This window comes from Oncorhynchus keta, chromosome 1 (assembly GCF_023373465.1).
Source record: "Oncorhynchus keta strain PuntledgeMale-10-30-2019 chromosome 1, Oket_V2, whole genome shotgun sequence".
Lineage (NCBI taxonomy): Eukaryota > Metazoa > Chordata > Actinopteri > Salmoniformes > Salmonidae > Oncorhynchus > Oncorhynchus keta.
This window is the reverse complement of record NC_068421.1, coordinates 64,155,187-64,176,645: the sequence shown is the minus strand read 5'-3', so window position 1 is coordinate 64,176,645 and position 21,459 is coordinate 64,155,187. Positions and strand designations below refer to the sequence as shown.

The 21,459-nt window shown below is 41.5% G+C and overlaps 1 protein-coding gene across 1 annotated transcript; it reads right to left on the bottom strand.

The window, feature by feature from the left end:
• Positions 1–12,648: 12,648 nt before the first annotated feature.
• Positions 12,649–21,203, bottom strand: LOC118390780 (leucine-rich repeat-containing protein 24-like). The gene is made up of 5 exons (XM_035781494.2): positions 20,779–21,203; positions 17,829–18,002; positions 17,383–17,661; positions 17,013–17,181; positions 12,649–16,809 (listed from the first exon to the last, which is right to left on the bottom strand). The coding sequence occupies exons 2-5, from the start codon at positions 17,979–17,981 to the stop codon at positions 15,671–15,673; spliced, it is 1,740 nt and encodes a 579-aa protein (XP_035637387.1). The 5' UTR covers positions 17,982–18,002; positions 20,779–21,203; the 3' UTR covers positions 12,649–15,670.
• Positions 21,204–21,459: the final 256 nt, after the last annotated feature.

Genomic DNA, 21,459 nt, shown 5'->3' with positions numbered 1-21,459 from the left:
CAGAGTATTAACCACTAACAAATATTCATTAACAGGTGGGTTGTGTGTGGATGCTGGCATGTGTGTGCTAAAAATCGTAGGATTAAAAACAAACAACTGGATACAGTTCAACGTAATGGAAACAGATTGTTTTAGATGACATTGCATTCTTACTTAAATCACTGGTGCTACCCAAACTATAGAATTGAGTAATACATTGTCAAAAACGTGTCTTATTAATTATTCATACCTCTGTCCCAAATTTCCCCACAGCCTGTTTGAGTCCAGTGTGTATTGGCTATCTGTTGTTCCATAGGAAGCTTATCACTGACCCAAACACAAGATGGCGGCCTCATTTAATATCAGTCCCAATGCCCAATGCAAAACATTTACGTATTGAAATTACTAAGACATTGCATTATTAAAGTGCTATCTGAAAGCCAATTACCATTAATTTTGTTACTTCACACTTATTAAATGTCTATCATTTTAAGATGAATATGTAATGATTTGGAGGGATCAATATGTATTAACTGTGCTGGCACGGACTATCAGTCCCCTGTAGATGACATTGTGCTCTGTCCATAATAAGTCTCTAACGGTTGAGTAGGTGAATACAGAAAATCAGTTGGTCTATTTAACAGGGTATGGGGTGCCTTCGGTAGGTATTGAGACCCCTTGACCTTTTCTACATTTTGTTACATTACAGCCTTATTCTAAAATTGTTTTTTTTTTAATCCTCAAAAATCTGCACACAATAACCTATGATTTTGTGATTTTTTGCAAATGTATTACATTTTTAAAACGGAAATACCTTATTTAGATAATTATTCAGACCCTTTGCTATGAGACTCAAAATTGAGCTCAGGTGCATCCTTGAGATGTTTATACAACTTGATTGGAGTCCACCTGTGGCAAATTCAATTGATGGACATGATTTGGAAAGGCACACACCTGTCTATATAAGGTCCCACAATTGACAGTGCATGTCAGAGCGGAACCCAAGCCATGAGTTCAAAGGAATTGTCCGTTCAGCTCTGAGACAGGACTGTGTCGAGGCACAGATGTGAGGAAGGTTACCAAAAAATGTCTGCAACATTGAAGGTCCCCAAGAACACAGTGGCCTCATCATTCTTAAATGGAAGAAGTTTGGAACCACCAAGACTCTTCCTAGAGCTGGCTACCTGCCCAAACTGAGCAATCGGGGCAGAAGGGCCTTGGTCAGGGAGGTGAACAAGAACCCGATGGTCACTTTGACAGAGCTCCAGAGTTCCTCTGTGGGTTTGGGAGAACCTTCCAGAAGGGCAACCATCTCTGCAGCACTCCACCAGTCAGGCCTTTATGGTAGACGGAAGCCCCTCAGTAAAATGCACATGACAGCCCGCTTGGAGTTTGCCAAAAGGAACCTCAATACTGTTGAACCATGAGAAACAAGATTCTCTGGTCTGATGAAACCAAGTTTGAACTTTGGCCTGAATGTCAAGTGTGGCTTTTGGAGGAAACCTGGCACCATCCCTATGGTAAAGCGTGGTGGTGGCAGAATAATACCGTGGGGATGTTATTCAGCGGCAGTGACTGGGAGACATTTCAGGATCGAGTCAAAAATTAACGGAGCAAAGTACAGAGAGCTCCTTGATGAAAACCTGCTCAAGAGTGCTCAGGACCTCATACTTGGGCGAAGGTTCGCCTTCCAATAGGACAATGACCATAAGCGCGCAGCCAAGACAACGCAGGAGTGGCTTTGGGACAAGTCTCTGAATGTCCTTGAGTGGCCCAGCCAGAGCGCGGACTTAAACCCGATCGAACATCTCTGGAGAAACCTGAAAATAGCTGTGCAGCAACGCTCCCCATCCAACCTGACAGAGTTTGAGAGGATCTGCAGAGAAGAATGGAAGAAACTCTCCAAATAAAGGTGTGTCAAGCTTGTAGCTTCATACCCAAGAAGACTCGAGGCTGTAATAGCTGCCAAAGGTGGTTCAACAAAGTACTGAGTAAAGGGTCTGAATACTTACTTAAATGTTATTTTATTTTTTCATTTTTTATAAATGAGCAAACAAATCTAAAATCCTGTTTTTTTTGTGTCGTTATGGGATATTGTGTGTAGATTGAGAAAAAATAAAATAAAGCTGTAACCTAACAAAATGTGGAAAGAATCAAGGGGTTTGAATACTTTCCGAAGGCACTGTATTTCAAAATATATTACCATGGTGGAGGAAAGTGTTTGGAGTTTTATTGGTTCGGGGTTAATCAACTCCTGTACAATGCTTTAATCTTTATGAAATGATCCATAAAGGGACCACTCAACATTTCCTAAATCACTTTTTACAACACTTACATAGTGTGCATGTTGTATATTAATTAAAAAATATATGTTACTTCATATCTCTAGTAACCCATTATACTCAATATTATGTTACTTCACATCTCGAGTAACCCATTATACTCAATATTATGTTACTTTATCTCTAGTAACCCATTATACTCAATATTATGTTACTTCATATCTCGAGTAACCCATTATACTCAATATTATGTTACTTTATCTCTAGTCACCCATTATACTCAATATTATGTTACTTTATCTCTAGTCACCCATTATACTCAATATTATGTTACTTTATCTCTAGTAACCCATTATACTCAATATTATGTTACTTTATCTCTAGTAACCCATTATACTCAATATTATGTTACTTTATCTCTAGTAACCCATTATACTCAATATTATGTTACTTTATCTCTATTCACCCATTATACTCAATATTATGTTACTTTATCTCTAGTAACCCATTATACTCAATATTATGTTACTTTATCTCTATTCACCCATTATACTCAATATTATGTTACTTTATCTCTAGTAACCCATTATACTCAATATTATGTTACTTTATCTCTAGTAACCCATTATACTCAATATTATGTTACTTTATCTCTAGTAACCCATTATACTCAATATTATGTTACTTTATCTCTAGTAACCCATTATACTTTGTGCATCGAGTTTTACATCACACATTCCTCCTCTCCAACAGTGTTCTACTCATACAGGCGTTGAAATATTCACTTTAGTGTTCTATTTAATAGCATATTTGGGAATAGTACCTTCTCCTTTCATACATGTATCTCCATACAGAATCCCTATATAATATTGTACATCTTTAGTTATTCACATCTACTCCATTTTTATGTTTCGTTTTATTGGTTTTACTATTACTTTTTATTTTATACAAATTAATTTCAATTGACTTACTGAAATAATTTGCAGTGTTCCTCAATTGTTTGCGGATGATGTCTCCTCCTGAGCAGCTCACAGTAAGGGTCTGGGCGGGTCTTGTCTCTTTTGGTCAGACAGGAATTTCCCTCACGCTTCATAAAGCGTAACAGGAGCATTGGTAGACACAATGTAAGTACGATAATTGTATGTCCCTCTAACTGCCCTGAATGTCTCTGCTGATGCAGAGACCAGATTGAACCAGATTTATGCTGTTAGCACTGAGGCAGTGTGCTCTAGTAGGAAGTCCACTGTCTGCAGCTCACCCTGGACGAACATACATAACATGAGAATATCTACTTCTGCTAAGCTTCCCAGTAAAGAAGTAAAAACAAGCAAGCATCCCAGAAAAGTGCTCAAAATAGCCAACATTAACACATGTAGCTTAAGACACAAGGTTCATGAAATGAATAACTTGCTAGTAACAGATTACATTCATATTCTGACTATATCTGAAACTCACTTAGATAATACCTTTGATACAGTGGTAGCAATACAAGGTTATAACATTTACAGACAATACAGAAATGCCAATAGTGGAGGTGTTGCTGTTTATATTACATTTACATTACATTTAAGTCATTTAGCAGACGCTCTTATCCAGAGCGACTTACAAATTGGTGCATTCACCTTATGACATCCAGTGGAACAGCCACTTTACAATAGTGCATCTAAATCTTTTAAGGGGGGTGAGAAGGATTACTTTATCCTATCCTAGGTATTCCTTAAAGAGGTGGGGTTTCAGGTGTCTCCGGAAGGTGGTGATTGACTCCGCTGTCCTGGCGTCGTGAGGGAGTTTGTTCCACCATTGGGGGCCAGAGCAGCGAACAGTTTTGACTGGGCTGAGCGGGAACTGTACTTCCTCAGTGGTAGGGAGGCGAGCAGGCCAGAGGTGGATGAACGCAGTGCCCTTGTTTGGGTGTAGGGCCTGATCAGAGCCTGGAGGTACTGAGGTGCCGTTCCCCTCACAGCTCCGTAGGCAAGCACCATGGTCTTGTAGCGGATGCGAGCTTCAACTGGAAGCCAGTGGAGAGAGCGGAGGAGCGGGGTGACGTGAGAGAACTTGGGAAGGTTGAACACCAGACGGGCTGCGGCGTTCTGGATGAGTTGTAGGGGTTTAATGGCACAGGCAGGGAGCCCAGCCAACAGCGAGTTGCAGTAATCCAGACGGGAGATGACAAGTGCCTGGATTAGGACCTGCGCCGCTTCCTGTGTGAGGCAGGGTCGTACTCTGCGGATGTTGTAGAGCATGAACCTACAGGAACGGGCCACCGCCTTGATGTTAGTTGAGAACGACAGGGTGTTGTCCAGGATCACGCCAAGGTTCTTAGCGCTCTGGGAGGAGGACACAATGGAGTTGTCAACCGTGATGAATATTCAGAACCATATTCCTGCAAAGCTTAGAGATGATCTCATGTTAAATACTGTTGAAATGTTAATCTGCTACACCTAATGCCCATTTTGGTGTGAAGCTGTTATAGACCACCAAGTGATAACAGTCTCTGGATAATGTGTGAAATGCTTGATAATGTATGTGAAATCAACAGAGAGGTATATTTTCTGGGTGATTAAAAATATTGACTGGGTTTCATCAAGCTGCCCACTCAAGAAAATGCTTCAAACTTTAACCAACCAGTGCCTGTAACCTGGTTCAGGTTATCAGTCAACCTACCAGGGAAGTTACAAAAAGCACAGGAATGAAATCATCAACATGTATTGATTACATCTTTACTGAGGAGGCAGAAATTTGCTTGAAAGCAGTATCTAGATCCATTGAATGTAGTGATCACAATACAGTAGCCCTATCTAAGGAAAACCAAAGTACCAAAAGATGGGCCTAATATAGTGTATAAGAGGTAATACAATACGTTTTGTATTAATTCCTATGTTGTTGATATAAAGAATATTTGTTGGTCCATGGTGTGTAATGAGGAGCAAACAGACACTGCACTTGGCACATTTATGAAATTGCTTATTCCAGTTACTAATAAGCATGCATGCATTAAGAAAATGACTGTAAAAACTGTTAAAACCCTGCAAATTGAGAAATCATGTGACTTAACTGAATAAAAAGAAGAAACTACACTATCAAACAAAGATAAATTACAAAGAATGATAGTAAAAACCTTAGGAGCAACTTAAATTACATTTTGGGGAAAAAAAAGGCAAACTCCATCATTCATTGAATCAGATGGCTCATTCATCACAAAACCGACTCATATTTTTTTTTAAACAACATGTTTCATTGGCAAGATTAGCAAACTTACTGTATAGGGATGCCCGATATATCGGTGAACATATCGGAATCGGACGATATTAGCTAAAACTGCCAACATCAGTATTGGCCTGATGTCTAGTTTAACGCCGATGTTAAAAACCGATAAAGCTGTCATGCATACATACATATATAAAGTAGGTACATGACATAATGACACCACGTAAACCTTGCGCTACACGTGCAACACAATATTCCTAACCTAGCCCACAATGTCTGCTGTGTGGATCGAGCAGTCAACAAGTTGAGAAGTCATTTGAAAGAGTAAGAACATTTCAGCGAGAAAACTGAAAGGTGAAATCCATTAAAGCAAAGATAATGGAATTCATTGCCCTTGACATTCAACTGTTTTCTGTCGTGGGTGATGTTGGCTTTCGCTGACTGGTCGAGCACCGGTATATACACTACCAACTGCAGTATTTTTCAGATGTTGCCCTATCGGAGATACACAGTAATAGCGTCACTGCTATTAGCTTCACGACATACATACTATGGAATGCCGTTTAGGTCTTTACGTGTCAAAAAAGATACAGTAGCAGTGTCAAAGCTGTGCAAAAAAGTCTGCAAACAAACAAACACCGGCCACAAATGATAAGTTAACAATACTGCGTTGGTCATAAAGCATAATTTGTTCAATTGCAACTTCTGGGGTAGCTAGCTTTAGCTTGATACCTAGCTAGCACCAATACAACCAGCCTGAAAACAATGACGAGTAGAAACTGCAGTCATTTTCATTATTCTTAGCAACGTTTTAGGACCACTATTGTTTTTACTATATATTTGACCTCTTGGGGATGTCATTCGAAAACATAATGTTAACTTTCACTGCTATGCGGATGACACACAGCTGTACATTTCAATGAAACATGGTGAAGCCCCGAAATTGCCCTCGCTAGAAGCATGTGTTTCAGACATAAAGAAGTGAATGGCTGCAAACTTTCTACTATTAAACTCGGACAAAACAGAGATGCTTGTTCTAGGTCCCAAGAAACAAAGAGATCTTCTGTTGAATCTGACATATAATCTTAATGGTTGTACAGTCGTCTCAAATAAAACTGTGAAGGACCTCGGGGTTACTCTGGACCCTGATCTCTCTTTTGAAGAACATATCAAGACTGTTTCAAGGACAGCTTTTTTCCATCTACGTAACATTGCAAAAATCAGAAACTTTCTGTCAAAAAATGATGCAGAAAAATTCATCCATGCTTTTGTCACTTCTAGGTTAGACTACTGCAATGCTCTACTTTCCGGCTACCCGGATAAAGCACTAAATAAACTTCAGTTAGTGCTAAATACAGCTGTTAGAATCCTGACTAGAACCCCCAAAAATCGATCATATTACTCCAGTGCAAGCCTCCCTACACTGGCTTCCTGTCAAGGCAAGGGCTGATTTCAAGGTTTTACTGCTAACCTACAAAGTATTACATGGGCTTGCTCGTACCTATCTCTTTGATTTGGTCCTGCCGTACATACCTACACGTACACTATGGTCACAAGACGCAGGCCTCCTAATTGTCCTTAGAATTTCTAAGCAAACAGCTGGAGGCAGGGCTTTCTCCTATAGAGCTCAATTTTTATGGAATGGTCTGCCTACCCATGTGAGAGACGCAAACTCGGTCTCAACCTTTAAGTCTTTACTGAAGACTAATCTCTTCAGTGGGTCATATGATTGAGTGTAGTCTGGCCCAGGAGTGTGAAGGTGAACGGAAACGAATCGGCCTTGCTGTCTCTGCCTGGCTGGTTCCCCTCTTTCCACTGGGATTCTCTGCCTCTAACCCTATTACAGGGGCTGAGTCACTGGCTAACTAGGGCTCTTTCATACCGTCCCTAGGAGGGGTGCGTAACTTGAGTGGGTTGAGTCACTGATGTGATCTTCCTGTCTGGGTTGGCCCCCCCCCCCCTTGGGTTGTGCCGTGGCAGAGATCTTTCTGGGCTATACTTACTCTGCCTTGTCTCAGGATGGTAAGTTGGTGGTTGGAGATATCCCTCTAGTGGTGTGGGCCCCCACTGTGCTTTGGCAAAGTGGGTGGGGTTATATCCTTCCTGTTTGGCCCCGTCCGGGGGTGTCATCGGATGGGGCCACAGTGTCTCCTGACCCCTCCTGTCTCAGCTTCCAGTATTTATGCTGCAGTAGTTTGTGTGTCAGGGGCTAGGGTCAGTTTGTTATATCTGGAGTGCTTCTCCTATCCAATCCGGTGTCCTGTGTGAATTTAAGTATGCTCTCTCTAATTCTCTCTTTCTTTCTCTCTCTCGGAGGACCTGAGCCCTCGGACCATGTCTCAGGACTACCTGACATGATGACTCCTTGCTGTCCCCACTCCACCTGTCCGTGCTGCTGCTCCAGTTTCAACTGTTCTGCCTGTTCTGCCTTATTATTATTTGACCATGCTGGTCATTTATGAACATTTGAACATCTTGGCCATGTTCTGTTATAATCTCCACCCGGCACAGCCAGAAGAGGACTGGCCACCCCACATAGCCTGGTTCCTCTCTAGGTTTCTTCCTAGGTTTTGGCCTTTCTAGGGAGTTTTTCCTAGCCACCGTGCTTCTACACCTGCATTGCTTGCTATTTTGGGGTTTTAGGGTGGGTTTCTGGACAGCACTTTGAGATATCAGCTGATGCACAAAGGGCTATATAAATACATTTGATTTGATTTGATTTGATTTAGAAATCCTTGAGTAAGTCTTAGCTAGGTTGCCACTTGTTGTTCGCCTATTGAAATTGAACTTCAGTTCATGAAAATAAATAGCTAGCCAGCTACTTAAACCTGTTGCCAAAAGTTAACGTTATAACCAGCCAGCTTGATTCATCTGGCTTGAAATGCTCGACAGGACCGTGTTGTGTTGTGAAAGCTAGCCACAATAAGGATTATGCACAATAGTGGAATTTGCGGTTTGTCTTCAAAATTAAAGTATATAATTGACAGTGATGCAAATGAATACAAATAGTAGAATTATGCCATACTTTTATTTTGAAGGCTAACAAATTCCACTATTGTGGATAATCCTTATTGTGGCTAGTTTCACATAAATGGGTCCGACCACCATTAATCAACTAAGAACTGTCTAATAAATTAGGGTTATTTTAGATGATGACACCTCGCTATATAGTTAGCTAGCTAATTATAGCTACTGAAACAGATGTCGATTCGCTATATTTTTGGGAAGAACATTGTTTTGCATCCATGAGTTAGCTAGCTTTTTTAATGAGCAGCACTGTAGGTGCGCGAGCACCAGCATCATAGCAGCAATGAATCGTTGTGATATATGAAATAGGAGTGATAGTGTAATCAATGTGTAATAACTACGTAAAAAATGAATGAACGCGTTAAATTATTACGTGACGTGAAGTCGTATTCAGGTCCTGATTGGTCAAGAAGCTTATTTAACATGTCAAATAGTGTTATTTGACGTGTATCTTTTTTGACATGCAAAGACCCGAACAGCGTTCCATAGAAATATTAGTTGAAAATGAAACGACTGAACAAATGAACAACCAAACAGAACAGCAAGTAAAAAAAAGAAATAGGTTTTATTATGTTTTCCTGGTAATGGGGACATACAGAAATGCCAACAGAATGACTTTTTGGTCAGTCTAGAATGTGTGTGTGTGTGTGTGTGTGTGTGTAATCTTTATTTAACTAGGCAGTCAGTTAAGAACAAATTCTTATTTACAATGACGGCCTACCCTGACCAAACCCGGATGACGCTGGGCCAATTGTGCGTCTCCCTATGGGACTCATTGGGCCAATCATCCCAATCATGTGATACAGCCTGGATTCGATCCAGGGACTGTAGTGACACCTCTTGCACAGATGCAGTGCCTTAGCACGCTATGTCCATGTGTGTGTGTGTTAACTATTTAACTGTACTAGAATGCTTGAAAGGCCACTAAAATGTTAAATATCGGTTATCGGCATCAGGGTTTTTTTGGCAAGGAAAATATCGGATAACGGTATCGGTCAAAAATGTTATATCGGTGCATCACTAATACTGTAGGCATGACATGCCAGCAACAAAGGCTGACAATACACATCCAAGTATATTTGACAAAATTAAGACAGACAAGCGTTGTAATTTTGTATTCTGTAATGTGATTGTGGAATAGGTGAAAAAATTATTGTTGTCTATCAACAATGACAAGCCACCGGGATCTGACAACATGGATGGAAAATTACTGAGGATAATAGTGAATGATATTGTCACTCCTATTTGCCATATATTCAATTTAAGCCTACTAGGAAGTTTCTGCCCATGCAAAAATCATTCCGCTACCTAAGAATAGCAAACCCCCTTTTACTAGCTCAAATAGCCAACTAATCAGCCTGTAACCCTTGGTAAAGTTTTGAAAAAAAATGTGTTTGACCAGATACAATTCTATTTTACAGTAAACAAATTGACAACACATTTTCAGCACGCTTAACATTCAACAAACTGATGCTAAAAAGATTGTGGGGCTGTTTTTTTAGACTTCAGTGTGGCTTTTGACATTATCGATCAAAATCAAATCCAATTGTCACGCCCTGACCATAGTTTGCTTTGTATGTTTATAGGTTTTGTTTGGTCAGGGTGTGATCTGAGTGGGCATTCTATGTTTTATGTCTAGTTTGTCTGTTTCTGTGTTTGGCCTGATATCGTTCTCAATCAGAGGCAGGTGTTAGTCGTTGTCTCTGATTGGAAACCATATTTAGGTAGCCTGTTTTGTCATTGCGGGTTGTGGGTGATTGTCTATGTGTAGTGTTGGTGTCAGCACAATTGTTCATTAGCGTCACGGTTGTCACGTTGTTGTTTTGTAGTGTTCAGTTTTTGCATTAAAATGATGAACACTTACCACGGTGCGTATTGGTCCGATCCTTCTCGCTACTCCTCCTCAGAAGAGGAAGAAGAATGCCGTGACACAAATATTATTGGTCACATACACATGGTTAGCAGATGTTAATGCGAGTGTAGCTAAATGCTTGTGCTTCTAGTTCCGACAGTGCAGTAATATCTAACAAGTAATCTAACAATTCCCCAATAACTACCTAATACACACAAACTAAAGGAGTGAATGAGAATATGTACATATAAGAATATGGATGAGCGATGGCCGAGCGGCATAGGCAAGGTGCAATAGATGGTGTAAAATACATATGTTATATGAGTAATGTAAGATATGTAAACATGATTAAAGTTGCATTATTTAAAGTGGCATTGTTTAAAGTGACTAGTGATCCATTTTTTTAAGTGGCCAGTGATTGGGTCTCAATGTAGGTAGCAGCCTCTCTGAGTTAGTGATTGCGGTTTAGCAGTCTGATGGCCTTTCAATCTCTCGGTCCCAGCTTTGATGCACCTGTACTGACTTCGCCTTCTGGATGGTAGCGGTGTGAACAGGCAGTGGCTCGCGTGGTTGTTGTCCTTGATGATCCTTTTGGCCTTCCTTTGATCGGATGCTGTAGGTGTCATGGAGGGCTAGGTAGTTTTCCCCCGGTGATGAGTTGTGCAGACCGCACCACCCTCTGGAGAGCCTTGCGGTTGAGGGCGGTGCAGTTGCCGTACCAGGCTGTGATACAGCCCGACGGGATGGTCTCGATTGTGCATATGTAAAAGTTTGTAAGGGTTTTAGGTGCCAAGCGAAATTGATTTCGGTTGAATAGACACAGTTGCGCTTTCTTCACCAAACTGTCCGTGTGGGTTTACCATTTCAATGTGATGTGTACCTCGAGGAACTTGAAACTTTCCACCTTCTTCACTGCTGTCCCGTCGATGTGGATATGGGGGTGCTCCTTCTGCCTTTTCCTGAAGTCCACAATCAGCTCCTTTGTTTTGTTGACGTTGGGTGAGAGGTTATTTTCCTGGCACCACACTCCCTGTGCCCTTGCCTCGTCCCTACTTTATGACTCTTCATCTCTGAGTGGTTGGTCTTGGGAAGGGTGTTTTTTTGCATGAAAAATAGACAAGACAAGCATTGCTTTCACCCATCACCTTCTCCAAAATTGAATCCATTCTCATTGATTTTTCGAAAAACCTTTGTTTGACCTTTGTGCTCTGGTCTGATTGATAAATGTTTACATGTCATCCTATCATAGAGCTCTTTCAGCTTCAGACATGCCTGAAAGCAAGGAAATGAAACTTTGACTCAACATGTCCAGTTGAAAATGAGCCCAAGTCTTTATATTCTGACATTTAGTATAAACAATCCAATTCAGAGCAACAGTAGGCTTACAAATGCCTACCTCTCTTAAATGGTGTGGGTGTTCTATTCAATTCTGAGGGAACTCCTCTCCTGAATAATCAGCAGGACTATTAAAACAGCAATTAGTAAAATTTAATAATGATTTCAGATGAACACTCAAGCCAATCCACACCGACAGCCAATAATGCACAATTCAGAACTACAAAAACAAGGTTAGTGTTCCACGGGATTCCAGTGTATCTGTTGCAAAAGACGATAGGCATATCGTAATATTGACAGAATCATATTCAATGCCCTTTAATAGCACTATACCTGAGTCCATGTGCACATCTCCTTGCCTCTCCTCACTGCTGGTGGCGTGCTTTGCGTTGGCCCTATAAATCTATCTGAATCAAACACGTCCCTTGATGAAATCCAAACATCTAGGGCTGAGTTTACACTGGCAGCCTAACTCTGATAATATTTTCACTAATTGGTCTTTTGACCAATCCAGATCTGAAAAAGATCTGATGTGAAAAGATCTGATATGATTGGTCAAAAAAACAATAAGTGAAAAAAATATCAGAATTGGGATGGCTGTGTAAACACAGCCTAATAAACGTTGCCATTGGTAGCCTTTTCCTCTTTTTCTCTATGCACTTCTGGCATACAGGTGTGTTTACTGGACCATGCTTACTTTCTGTTAAGTTGCTATTCAGTGTGGGGCAGATCAATCAAACCCACACTGCAGAAAAACACTTCATTTTTGTATTCTTGCATTGACATCAAAACCAGTTTTCATGCAACTGTGTCTAATTTATATAATTTCATGATACTCTTTGGGCCTCCATTATTTCCATGCATTGGTTTAATTCAATACATGGATAATATATGGATAATTTTGCAGAAATTCCCAATTTAGTAGAAATATAGTTTAATCTGAAATGGCAACAGAGAGAGAGAGACAACAGTAACCATATTTATTTGGACATGGAATAGAACATACAATTGAAGTCGGAAGTTAACATAGACCTTAGCCAAATACATTTAAACTCAGTTTTTCACATTTCCTGACATTTAAATTCCCTGTCAATTAAATTCCCTGTCTTAGGTCAGTTATGATCACCACTTTATTATAAGAATGTGAAATTTCAGAATAATAGTAGAGAGAATGATTTGTTTCAGCTTTTATTTCTTTCATCACATTCCCAGTGGGTCAGAAGTTTACATACACTCAATTAGTAGCATTGCCTTTAAATTGTTTAACTTGGGTCAAATGCTTTGGGTAGCCTTCCACAAGCTTCCCACAATAAGTTGGGTGAATTTCGGCCCATTCCTCCTGACAGAGCTGGTGTAACTGAGTCAGGTTTGTAGTCCTCCTTGCTCGCACGTGCTTTTTCAGTTCTGCCAACACATTTTCTATAGGATTGAGGTCAGGGCTTTGTGATGGCCACTCCAATACCTTGACTTTGTTGTCCTTAAGCCATTTTGCCACAACTTTGGAAGTATGCTTGGGGTCATTGTCCATTTGGAAGACCCATTTGCGACCAAGCTTTAACTTCCTGACTGATGTCTTGAGATGTTGCTTCAATATATCCACATAATTGTCCTGCCTCATGATGCCATCTATTTTGTGAAGTGCACCAGTCCCTCCTGAAGCAAAGCAACCCCACAACATGATGCTGCCACTGTGTTCTTCGGCTTGCAAGCCTCCCCCTTTTTCCTCTGAACATAATGATGTTCATTATGGCCAAACAGTTCTATTTTTGTTTCATCGGACCAGAGGACATTTCTCCAAAAAATACGATCTTTGTCCCCATGTGCAGTTGCAAACCATAGTCTGGCTTTTTTATGGCGGTTTTGGAGCAGTGGCTTCTTCCTTGTTGAGTGGCCTTTCAGGTTATGTCGATATAGGACTCGTTTTATTGTGGATATAAATACTTTTGTACCTGTTTCCTCCAGCATCTTCACAAGGTCCTTTGCTGTTGTTCTGGGATTGATTTGCAGTTTTCGTACCAAAGTACGTTTATCTCTAGGAGACAAAATGTGTCTCCTTCCTGAGAGGTATGACGGCTGCGTGGTCCCATGGTGTTTATACTTGCGTACTATTGTTTGTACAGATTAACATGGTACCTTCAGGTGTTTGGAAATTGCTCCCAAGGATGAACCAGACTTGAGGAGGTCTACAGTTTTTTTCTGAGGTCTTGGCTGATTTCTTTTGATTTTCCCATGATGTCAAGCAAACAGGCACTGAGTTTCGAAGGTAAGCCTTGCAATATATCCACAGGTACACCTCCAATTGACTCGAATGATGTCAATTAGCCTATCAGAAGTTTCTAAATCCATGACATCATTTTCTGGAAATGTCCCAGCTGTTTAAAGGCACAGTCAACTTAGTGTATGTAAACTTCTGACGCACTGAAATTGTGATACAGTGAATTATAAGTGAAATAATCTGTCTGTAAACAACTGTTAGAAAAATTACTTGTGTCATGCACAAAGTAGATGTCCTCACCGACTTCCCAAAACTATAGTTTGTTAACAAGATATTTGTGGAGTGCTTGAAAAACAAGTTTTAATGACTCCAACCTAAGTGTATGTAAACTTCCGACTTCAACTGTATGTCAATACAAACCATAAATAAATCATTTTCAAATAAAAGTATTCAAAATATCTGAAATTAAACTAAAAACTTGGAATGCAGTTTTACAGTGACAATCTGGGTAGGACAATACAGTGTTTTAATTCTAGACTGTATTGCTTTTATCACTGTTCCGCCTCAAACACAACAATGTCCAGCATCCAATGGGATACCAGACTCTTTCCCTGTAGCCTACAGCTGTTGGGGGAAGCTTGCGCTGGGGTCCACTGCACTTCCTCTTTCAAACAAATACTTTTCAACATCTGAATGGCAAAAACACAGTTTGAATGAAGGCTAATATTGTTGTGGATTTGGTAGTTCCTGGTGGAATTTCAGAAAATAGTCCCAACTGAGTGCCATACAGCAATGCACTGCAAATATGTATGCAGCATATGTCACACACCAAAACCTACTGTAATCTTGTGCTGGACCACAGACATTTTACCAGATTCCATTGAAACCAATACATATGCTGAGGTATACTGCAAACACAGTAAGCTAAAGGCTATTGAAACACTTGATCATGAGAAAAACACACACATTGAATCACATTAGGTTTACCTTGTTTGGTAAACTAAAAAACATGTTGAGGTACAAGCGACAAAAATATTCCCATAAAGCTAAGCCCTACAGTACTTTCATATATTTCAAAAAGTATTATTTTAAAGTTAAAGGAGATGACTGATTTATGGTACTGCCTGTAAATGTAATACATCTCCTTATCTTCAATTCATGCATGTGTGCATATAGTCACCAACATAATGAAATTAACTGAACCTGAAGGGGAGAGAGCCTGTTTTACTGACTGTATACCGTTGTTTGATTGATGAAATCTTTGGAAGTAACTTGTTGTAGGATGGAGGGATCCGGGTTGGTCAGCAGTATTCTGCCACAAAGTACTCCTTTCTTATAGCCTTATGATACACCTTCCTCTTACATTTCTAAACATCTCAGAGTCCAACCAGGTGAGCCTGTTTAGGCCCTTATTTCAGTTTACTTTTTATAAACAGCAGAAGTGTCATAATAAGGGTCTCTCCACCATACATTACTCAGTCCACTGAAATGGTTCTCCATACTTACTATAGTAGCTACAGTATATGTTCAAGCTGGACAAAGGACTAATTTTCTCATATCACAGTAAAGTATAGTACAGTGAGGGTTTTGGTTGAAGGAGGCATGTCTCCTGCCATGTCTTTATATCGTACTGCTGCTCAAACTTGTCACTCTGGAGCAAGAGCAATCAGGATGTATGATTCATCTGAACCCTCATTGCAGTCTGGAGGTTTGGTCACCAAGTGACATTAAGCACTCTGGACTAGCTCATTGTGAACGTCGTCCTTGGGGCCTTCAGCAGTGGATCTCATATGCAATTTGTGAGTCGAGGAACAAGCCTGTGTGATTCAGAAACAAGCCCTCCGACTCGGCTGTCACCGGCTCTGCCTCCCCGCCCTCCCCTGCCATCCTTCTCATTGTCCGTATATCCGGCTCTATCTGGGGCTTTGTGGGAGACAGTGCTTCCTGCTGTTGGTACCCCAGAGTGGTGGTAGTGGATGTGGTGGAAGGTGGGAGGACGGGTTTAGCCCGGTTCAGAACATACATCTCGTGCCCGCGCTCATCCCGATACTCCTCCAGCTGGGCAAAGGTTGTTGGTCCGTCCGAGTAATCATTGACATACAGGATGCTTTCCTCCTTGTCATCTGTGTCCTTCTGCCGATGGCGTTGTCGGCTGTAGATCATGGCCACCAGGAGAAGAGCTGTGAGGGCCAGCAGGGAGATCCCTATGGCAATGGCAGTCTGAGTAGCAGCTCCCAGTGCGCTGAAGGCCATGCTGCCAAGGGCGTACAAGGGCTCTCGACTCACGTCTGACGACGTCGGCCGATTGGAGCGCAGACGAGGCCAGGATGGAGCGTAGGAGGCAGGGGACCAACTGGACGAGGACGAAGAGTTGATTGCGAGCTGAAAGGTCACACGGGCCACCCCTCCAGCATTCCAGGCTTCGCACTCATACAGCCCGGCGTGAGCCACTGTCACGTTGCTAAGGAACAGCATCCCACTGCCAGTGTCTGGATCGAAGCGCTCCCCATCCTCCTTCTGGAGTCTCACCCGTCCTGCAGCTGGATGTATTGCATCTTCAGCCCCCACAGTCCCTACACCGCCCAGGTCCTGCACCAGCCCCCGAGGGGAGAGCTGGACCTTACCCTGGGAAGCCTTCCTCCAGGTGACCTGCGGCCGGGGGTAACCAGATGCATGGCAGGAGACGCGCATGCTCTCCCCCAGGCGCACGGCCAGGCGGCGGGGTTCCAGCTGAACCAGAGGGGGGATGCACACCAGGCTGTTAAGAGGCACCTCCACCAGGCTGAGGTGGGAGAGGCGGGGTGGCTCAGAACAGACAAGGCGCCGCTCGGCCGAGCTCAGCAGGCGCTGGCCCTCCTCATCGATCCAGCTGCGCAGCCAGTGCAGGGCACAGTCGCAACGCCAAGGATTGTCTACAGTAGGAAATTATAATTTGACGGGGGGGTGTGGCAAAGTCAACAAAGGGGAATGGAAAGGATGCAACACAACATTGAGACAATTAAGACAAAACATTTGAAAGAGGTCATTCTATTTGAAGAACAAGGTCAATATATTTACTGTAGGCTTCTTTTTTGGTCCCACAGCCCTACCCCAAATCCTGTCCTTTGGCCCTCACCTGTGACACGCAGCACCTGCAGGCTGACGAGGGGCCGCAGGGTGGCAGGGCCAATGGTGTGCAGGTTATTCCGGCTGAGGTCAAGCAGGGCCAGAGAGGACAGACCAACTAGAGCTTGGTCTCCCAGAATCTCAATGCTATTCTGCTGCAGGTGAAGCTCTTGAAGACGCTATGGAAGCAGGGATTGTAATCATTATTAGGAATGAATAGTGATATAATGTAGAGGAAGTGGTTTAAGTTTAAGCGTTGATTGTTGTGGTGGAACTCTATATGATTATCAGGACAAACAGTCTGTTTACAAGGGAGGAGGGGAACACTAGCATTGGTTTGACAAAACATTAACTGAGTTACTGATAATAAGGGGACTGACCTGTAGGCCTCTGAAGGTATAGTCCTGTAGGCGAGTGATGTCATTTCCTGCCAGGTAGAGGATGCGGAGGTGCTCCAGGCCCCTGAACATGTCTGCTGTGACCAGGTGGATGCGGTTCCCGTTGAGGGCCAGCTCCAGAAGCTGACCCTGGCTCTGGAAGGCCCCGGGCTCCAGTGCTGAGATACTGTTGTTCTGCAGATACAGGTAGTGCAGACGGCCCAGCTGGGAGAGGTCTGACAGACGGATCTGCCCGATAGCATTGTCCTGAAGGAAGATGGTCTAATTGGAATAGATGGGCATAATTAACAATAAGCATAACTCCATATGTAAACGCTAACAAGAGTAGGTACACCTGAGTGAGTGTATAGATGATTCAAGCATGGCTATATTGTGTTGTGGGTGGTATCTGGGAAACAGACATGTAGACATATTGAGTCAATGCTAACCTGTGTAGAAGCTGGGACGTGTGAGGGGATGTCCCGGAGGCCCATAGAGCCACACTCTACAGTCAGGCTGTAGCAGCGACATCCCACTGGACAGCCAATGGATGGGAGAGCGTGGAGAGATAATATCAGGATAGCCAGAAGAGAGAAGGCCATCGCACCAATAGGACAGAGATCCTAGAAAAAGAGACAGACAGATTGAGGAAAGAGAAATGGAGGTTTAAGCAGTGTTTCCCAACTCTCCAGTCCTCCAGTATCTCTAACAGTACACATTTTTGTTAAAGCCTCAGACAAACACACCTGATTCGACTCATATAGGGCTTGATGATAAGTTGACAAGTTGAATCAGGTGTGTTTGTCCGGGGCTTCAATAAAAATTGGTACTGTTGGGGGTACTGGTGGGGGTACTGGTGGACTGGAGTTGGGACATTGGTTTAGAGAGGGCATGGTAAAACTGGTTAAAGTAACAAACAAATATATACTTTTTTTGACAATATCCCAATCTGGTCATTTGTATATGTCATTGTGAACTCAAAGGGGACATACTTGCGAACATAAGCAACCATTTAAATGCAAACAGTTTCTCCTGCTCAAAATATGTATCAGCCAATTAAAATCGTTGATTTACTTGCACGTGGCAGAATGCAAAATTGTAGCCGGTCCAGTCAGATAAAATGGCACGTTAGCCCTATGCTATGTGGTTACACTTACATTTAGCCTTACAACATTTTATAGGCTATGCATTATGATAATCATCCACTTTGTCACATGCGTTCTGAATTGAGCATCAAGGACCGGCAGTAAAAAAAAGAATCCTCAACAAAAAGGCTTGATGTGAGGCGGGCCTCAAACCCATAGTTAAAGTGCACTATTGATTTCGAGTCAACCGAAATGTGTGCCACCTAAAAGCGATGTTGATAATAGTAGCCTACATGACTGCTATTTGACAAGTACATAAGGCTCTTAATTTTTTTAATGATAAACTGACAAACGTATTTATATATTGTTTTACATAAAAGCACATGTTCTTTTGCACCCCAGTATCTCTACTTGCACATCATCATCTGCACATCTATCACTCCAGTATTAATGCTAAATTGTAATTATTTCACCTCTATGGCCTATTTATTGCCTACCTCCCTACTCTTCTACATTTGCACACACTGTACATAGATTTTTCTATATTACTTTTCTATTGTGTTATTGACTGTACGTTTGTTTATGTGTAACTCTGTGTTGTTGTTTTTGTCACACTGCTTTGCTTTATCTTGGCCAGGTTGCAGTTGTAAATGAAAACTTGTTCTCAACTGGCCTACCTGGTTAAATAAAGGTGAAAAAAAAAATTAAAATAAACATGGATGTGTGTGGAACAGATAAACAAAAACTTTGGAATTTGTCAAGTATAAAAATGTTGTCTAATGCTGGTAGTAGTTAGTAGCCTAGTCAAGGACGCATCAATGCAATATTTACAGACAACGTTTTGTTACAGACCAATGGAACAAAAGTAATCCTTGAATTTGTTAGCTTAAAATATCCCTATAGTGGCCCAGGTTGACCTATTTTAAGAAATGCCATTGGTTGGTGGATATAAAGTCTAAGATCTTTGATAGGCTGATGGAGAATTTGTTCCAGGATATAATCACTGCCACCCAGTGAGGTTAGCAAAGGGCTAACTTGTGCCATGTTATCTGATGGGACCAGCTACAATTTAGTGTTCCGTCACGTGCAAGTAAATAAACTATTTCAATTAGCTGATACCCATTTTGAGCGGAAAAACTGGGCCCCAAAATGTTCTGCCCGAGTGCATAAACAAAATGCAAGTGTCAGCACTCATGTTACATGCTGACACAATACAGTGTCACGTAGAATCAGATCAGAAAAAAAGAGCAGTTTATTACATGGATGTTGCTTTCTATGATGTTAATCCAGGTTGCTTCTGGGCTGACTTCTCCAGACTGTCAATAATAATAGTTGGTCTTTTTTAAATGACTACTCTATCAATTAATGTATTTTCTATGCATCTTACATGTAAGGCATGCTATACTTGTATGTTGCTTCGGATGATGACTGTAAAAAAAAAACGTCACAAACAAATTGGAGGGAAATTAACTGTGTCACTTCAGTAGGCTAATTAAGCAAAGGATCACTTAATTTTCACAAACTGATTAGGCACGCTAAAACAATATTGAGGAGTCTTTATTAGGAAGATTCCATTGCCTGCTCTCCAAACATAAGCTGCAGTACAGGCTTGTGTTGAAAAGATAAGCACAAAATTTCCTTGGAGAAGATGAGGTCAACTCCAGACAGTGACCAGGCAGTGAGCATCTTCCTCTAATAAGCCTGACATCTAGCAAGGGCCTGGAGGCATTCATGAGGAGCGGTGATGTAGCTCCAGGGGAATAGGCTATGCAGCATCCATGGTGGTATTGATATGTTTTGTAAAAAAAGCCTATCATGGCCATGCCTCGAAGATCTGATGCTCCTGACTTCATAGCACTGATTGCATATGTGAGGCCTTTTGGGGGTTGTAGCCCATTGTAACTGCAATAAGTCAGAGGATGAGAATATGCCAAAAATGAATCATAGCAAATATTCAGCAGATTATAATTATTTATATCTAGGCCTAGATAAATGGCTACACAACCACCACTTACAACTAATGTATGATAATATGAACACTAATAATGTTGTTACTAGGCCTACTGCTAATAAGTAATAATATATAATGAATAATGGTCATGCGTTGTTATATCATAATTTACTCACACGATTCCTCTTATTTATATTGTGTAGGCTGATAATTTAGCCTACAATAATACACTACCACATTAAATCAATATCTGATACAACCTACACTGTGATAAAAACGACTAAACATTAGAATACACACTGCCCTGTCCACAATATATCACCGTTTTTTAAAGAAAAAGAGGCACCATCGGTGGGCACATACCAGATAAGGATGTAGAGATGCGCTATACAATTACAATCGCCCAGATTTCGAATGGATCCGCACGGAAGAGCGCATTATTATTTTGATGGGAATCACATATATATCGTATATATTGGAAGGTTAAAATCATATTCTAACGGGATCTCCTCGGTTTAAAGACACATCCGACGTTTTGAACACATTGTCCAAGGCTACTGTCGAGCCATTATTATGGCACAGGGCCCCGCAATTAAATAGGCTAAAGAATAATAACCGATACGTGAAGGCTACAGTATACCGCCACACTCCAAAATAGAAGCGTCAAGCCGACAGACTTGTATTCCAAAAAATGAAAAATGATTTTGATGAATCAGGATTTCTCCTTTTTCATCCTATGTTATCTTGTCAACCTTCTTGCGCTCGTACGCTGTCATCCAATTCACTACGTTCCTCGTCTCTAGCCCCTCCCTTTCTCTATCAAATGGATCACTTAACAGCGTTACAGTTGAATTGTTAACACTTGCTTTGTTTCCTTCTTGCCTTTTGTTTTCTGTGATCTATTCCAGACGTTCCTATCAAATAAATAGCTTGGAACCCACTTTCTATGCCTTGTTTCTAAATCACATACAAACGCGCGCAGGCTTACAGCGTTTCTCAAACTCGGTCCTCGGGACCCCGTGGGGTGCACGTTTTTTTTTTTTT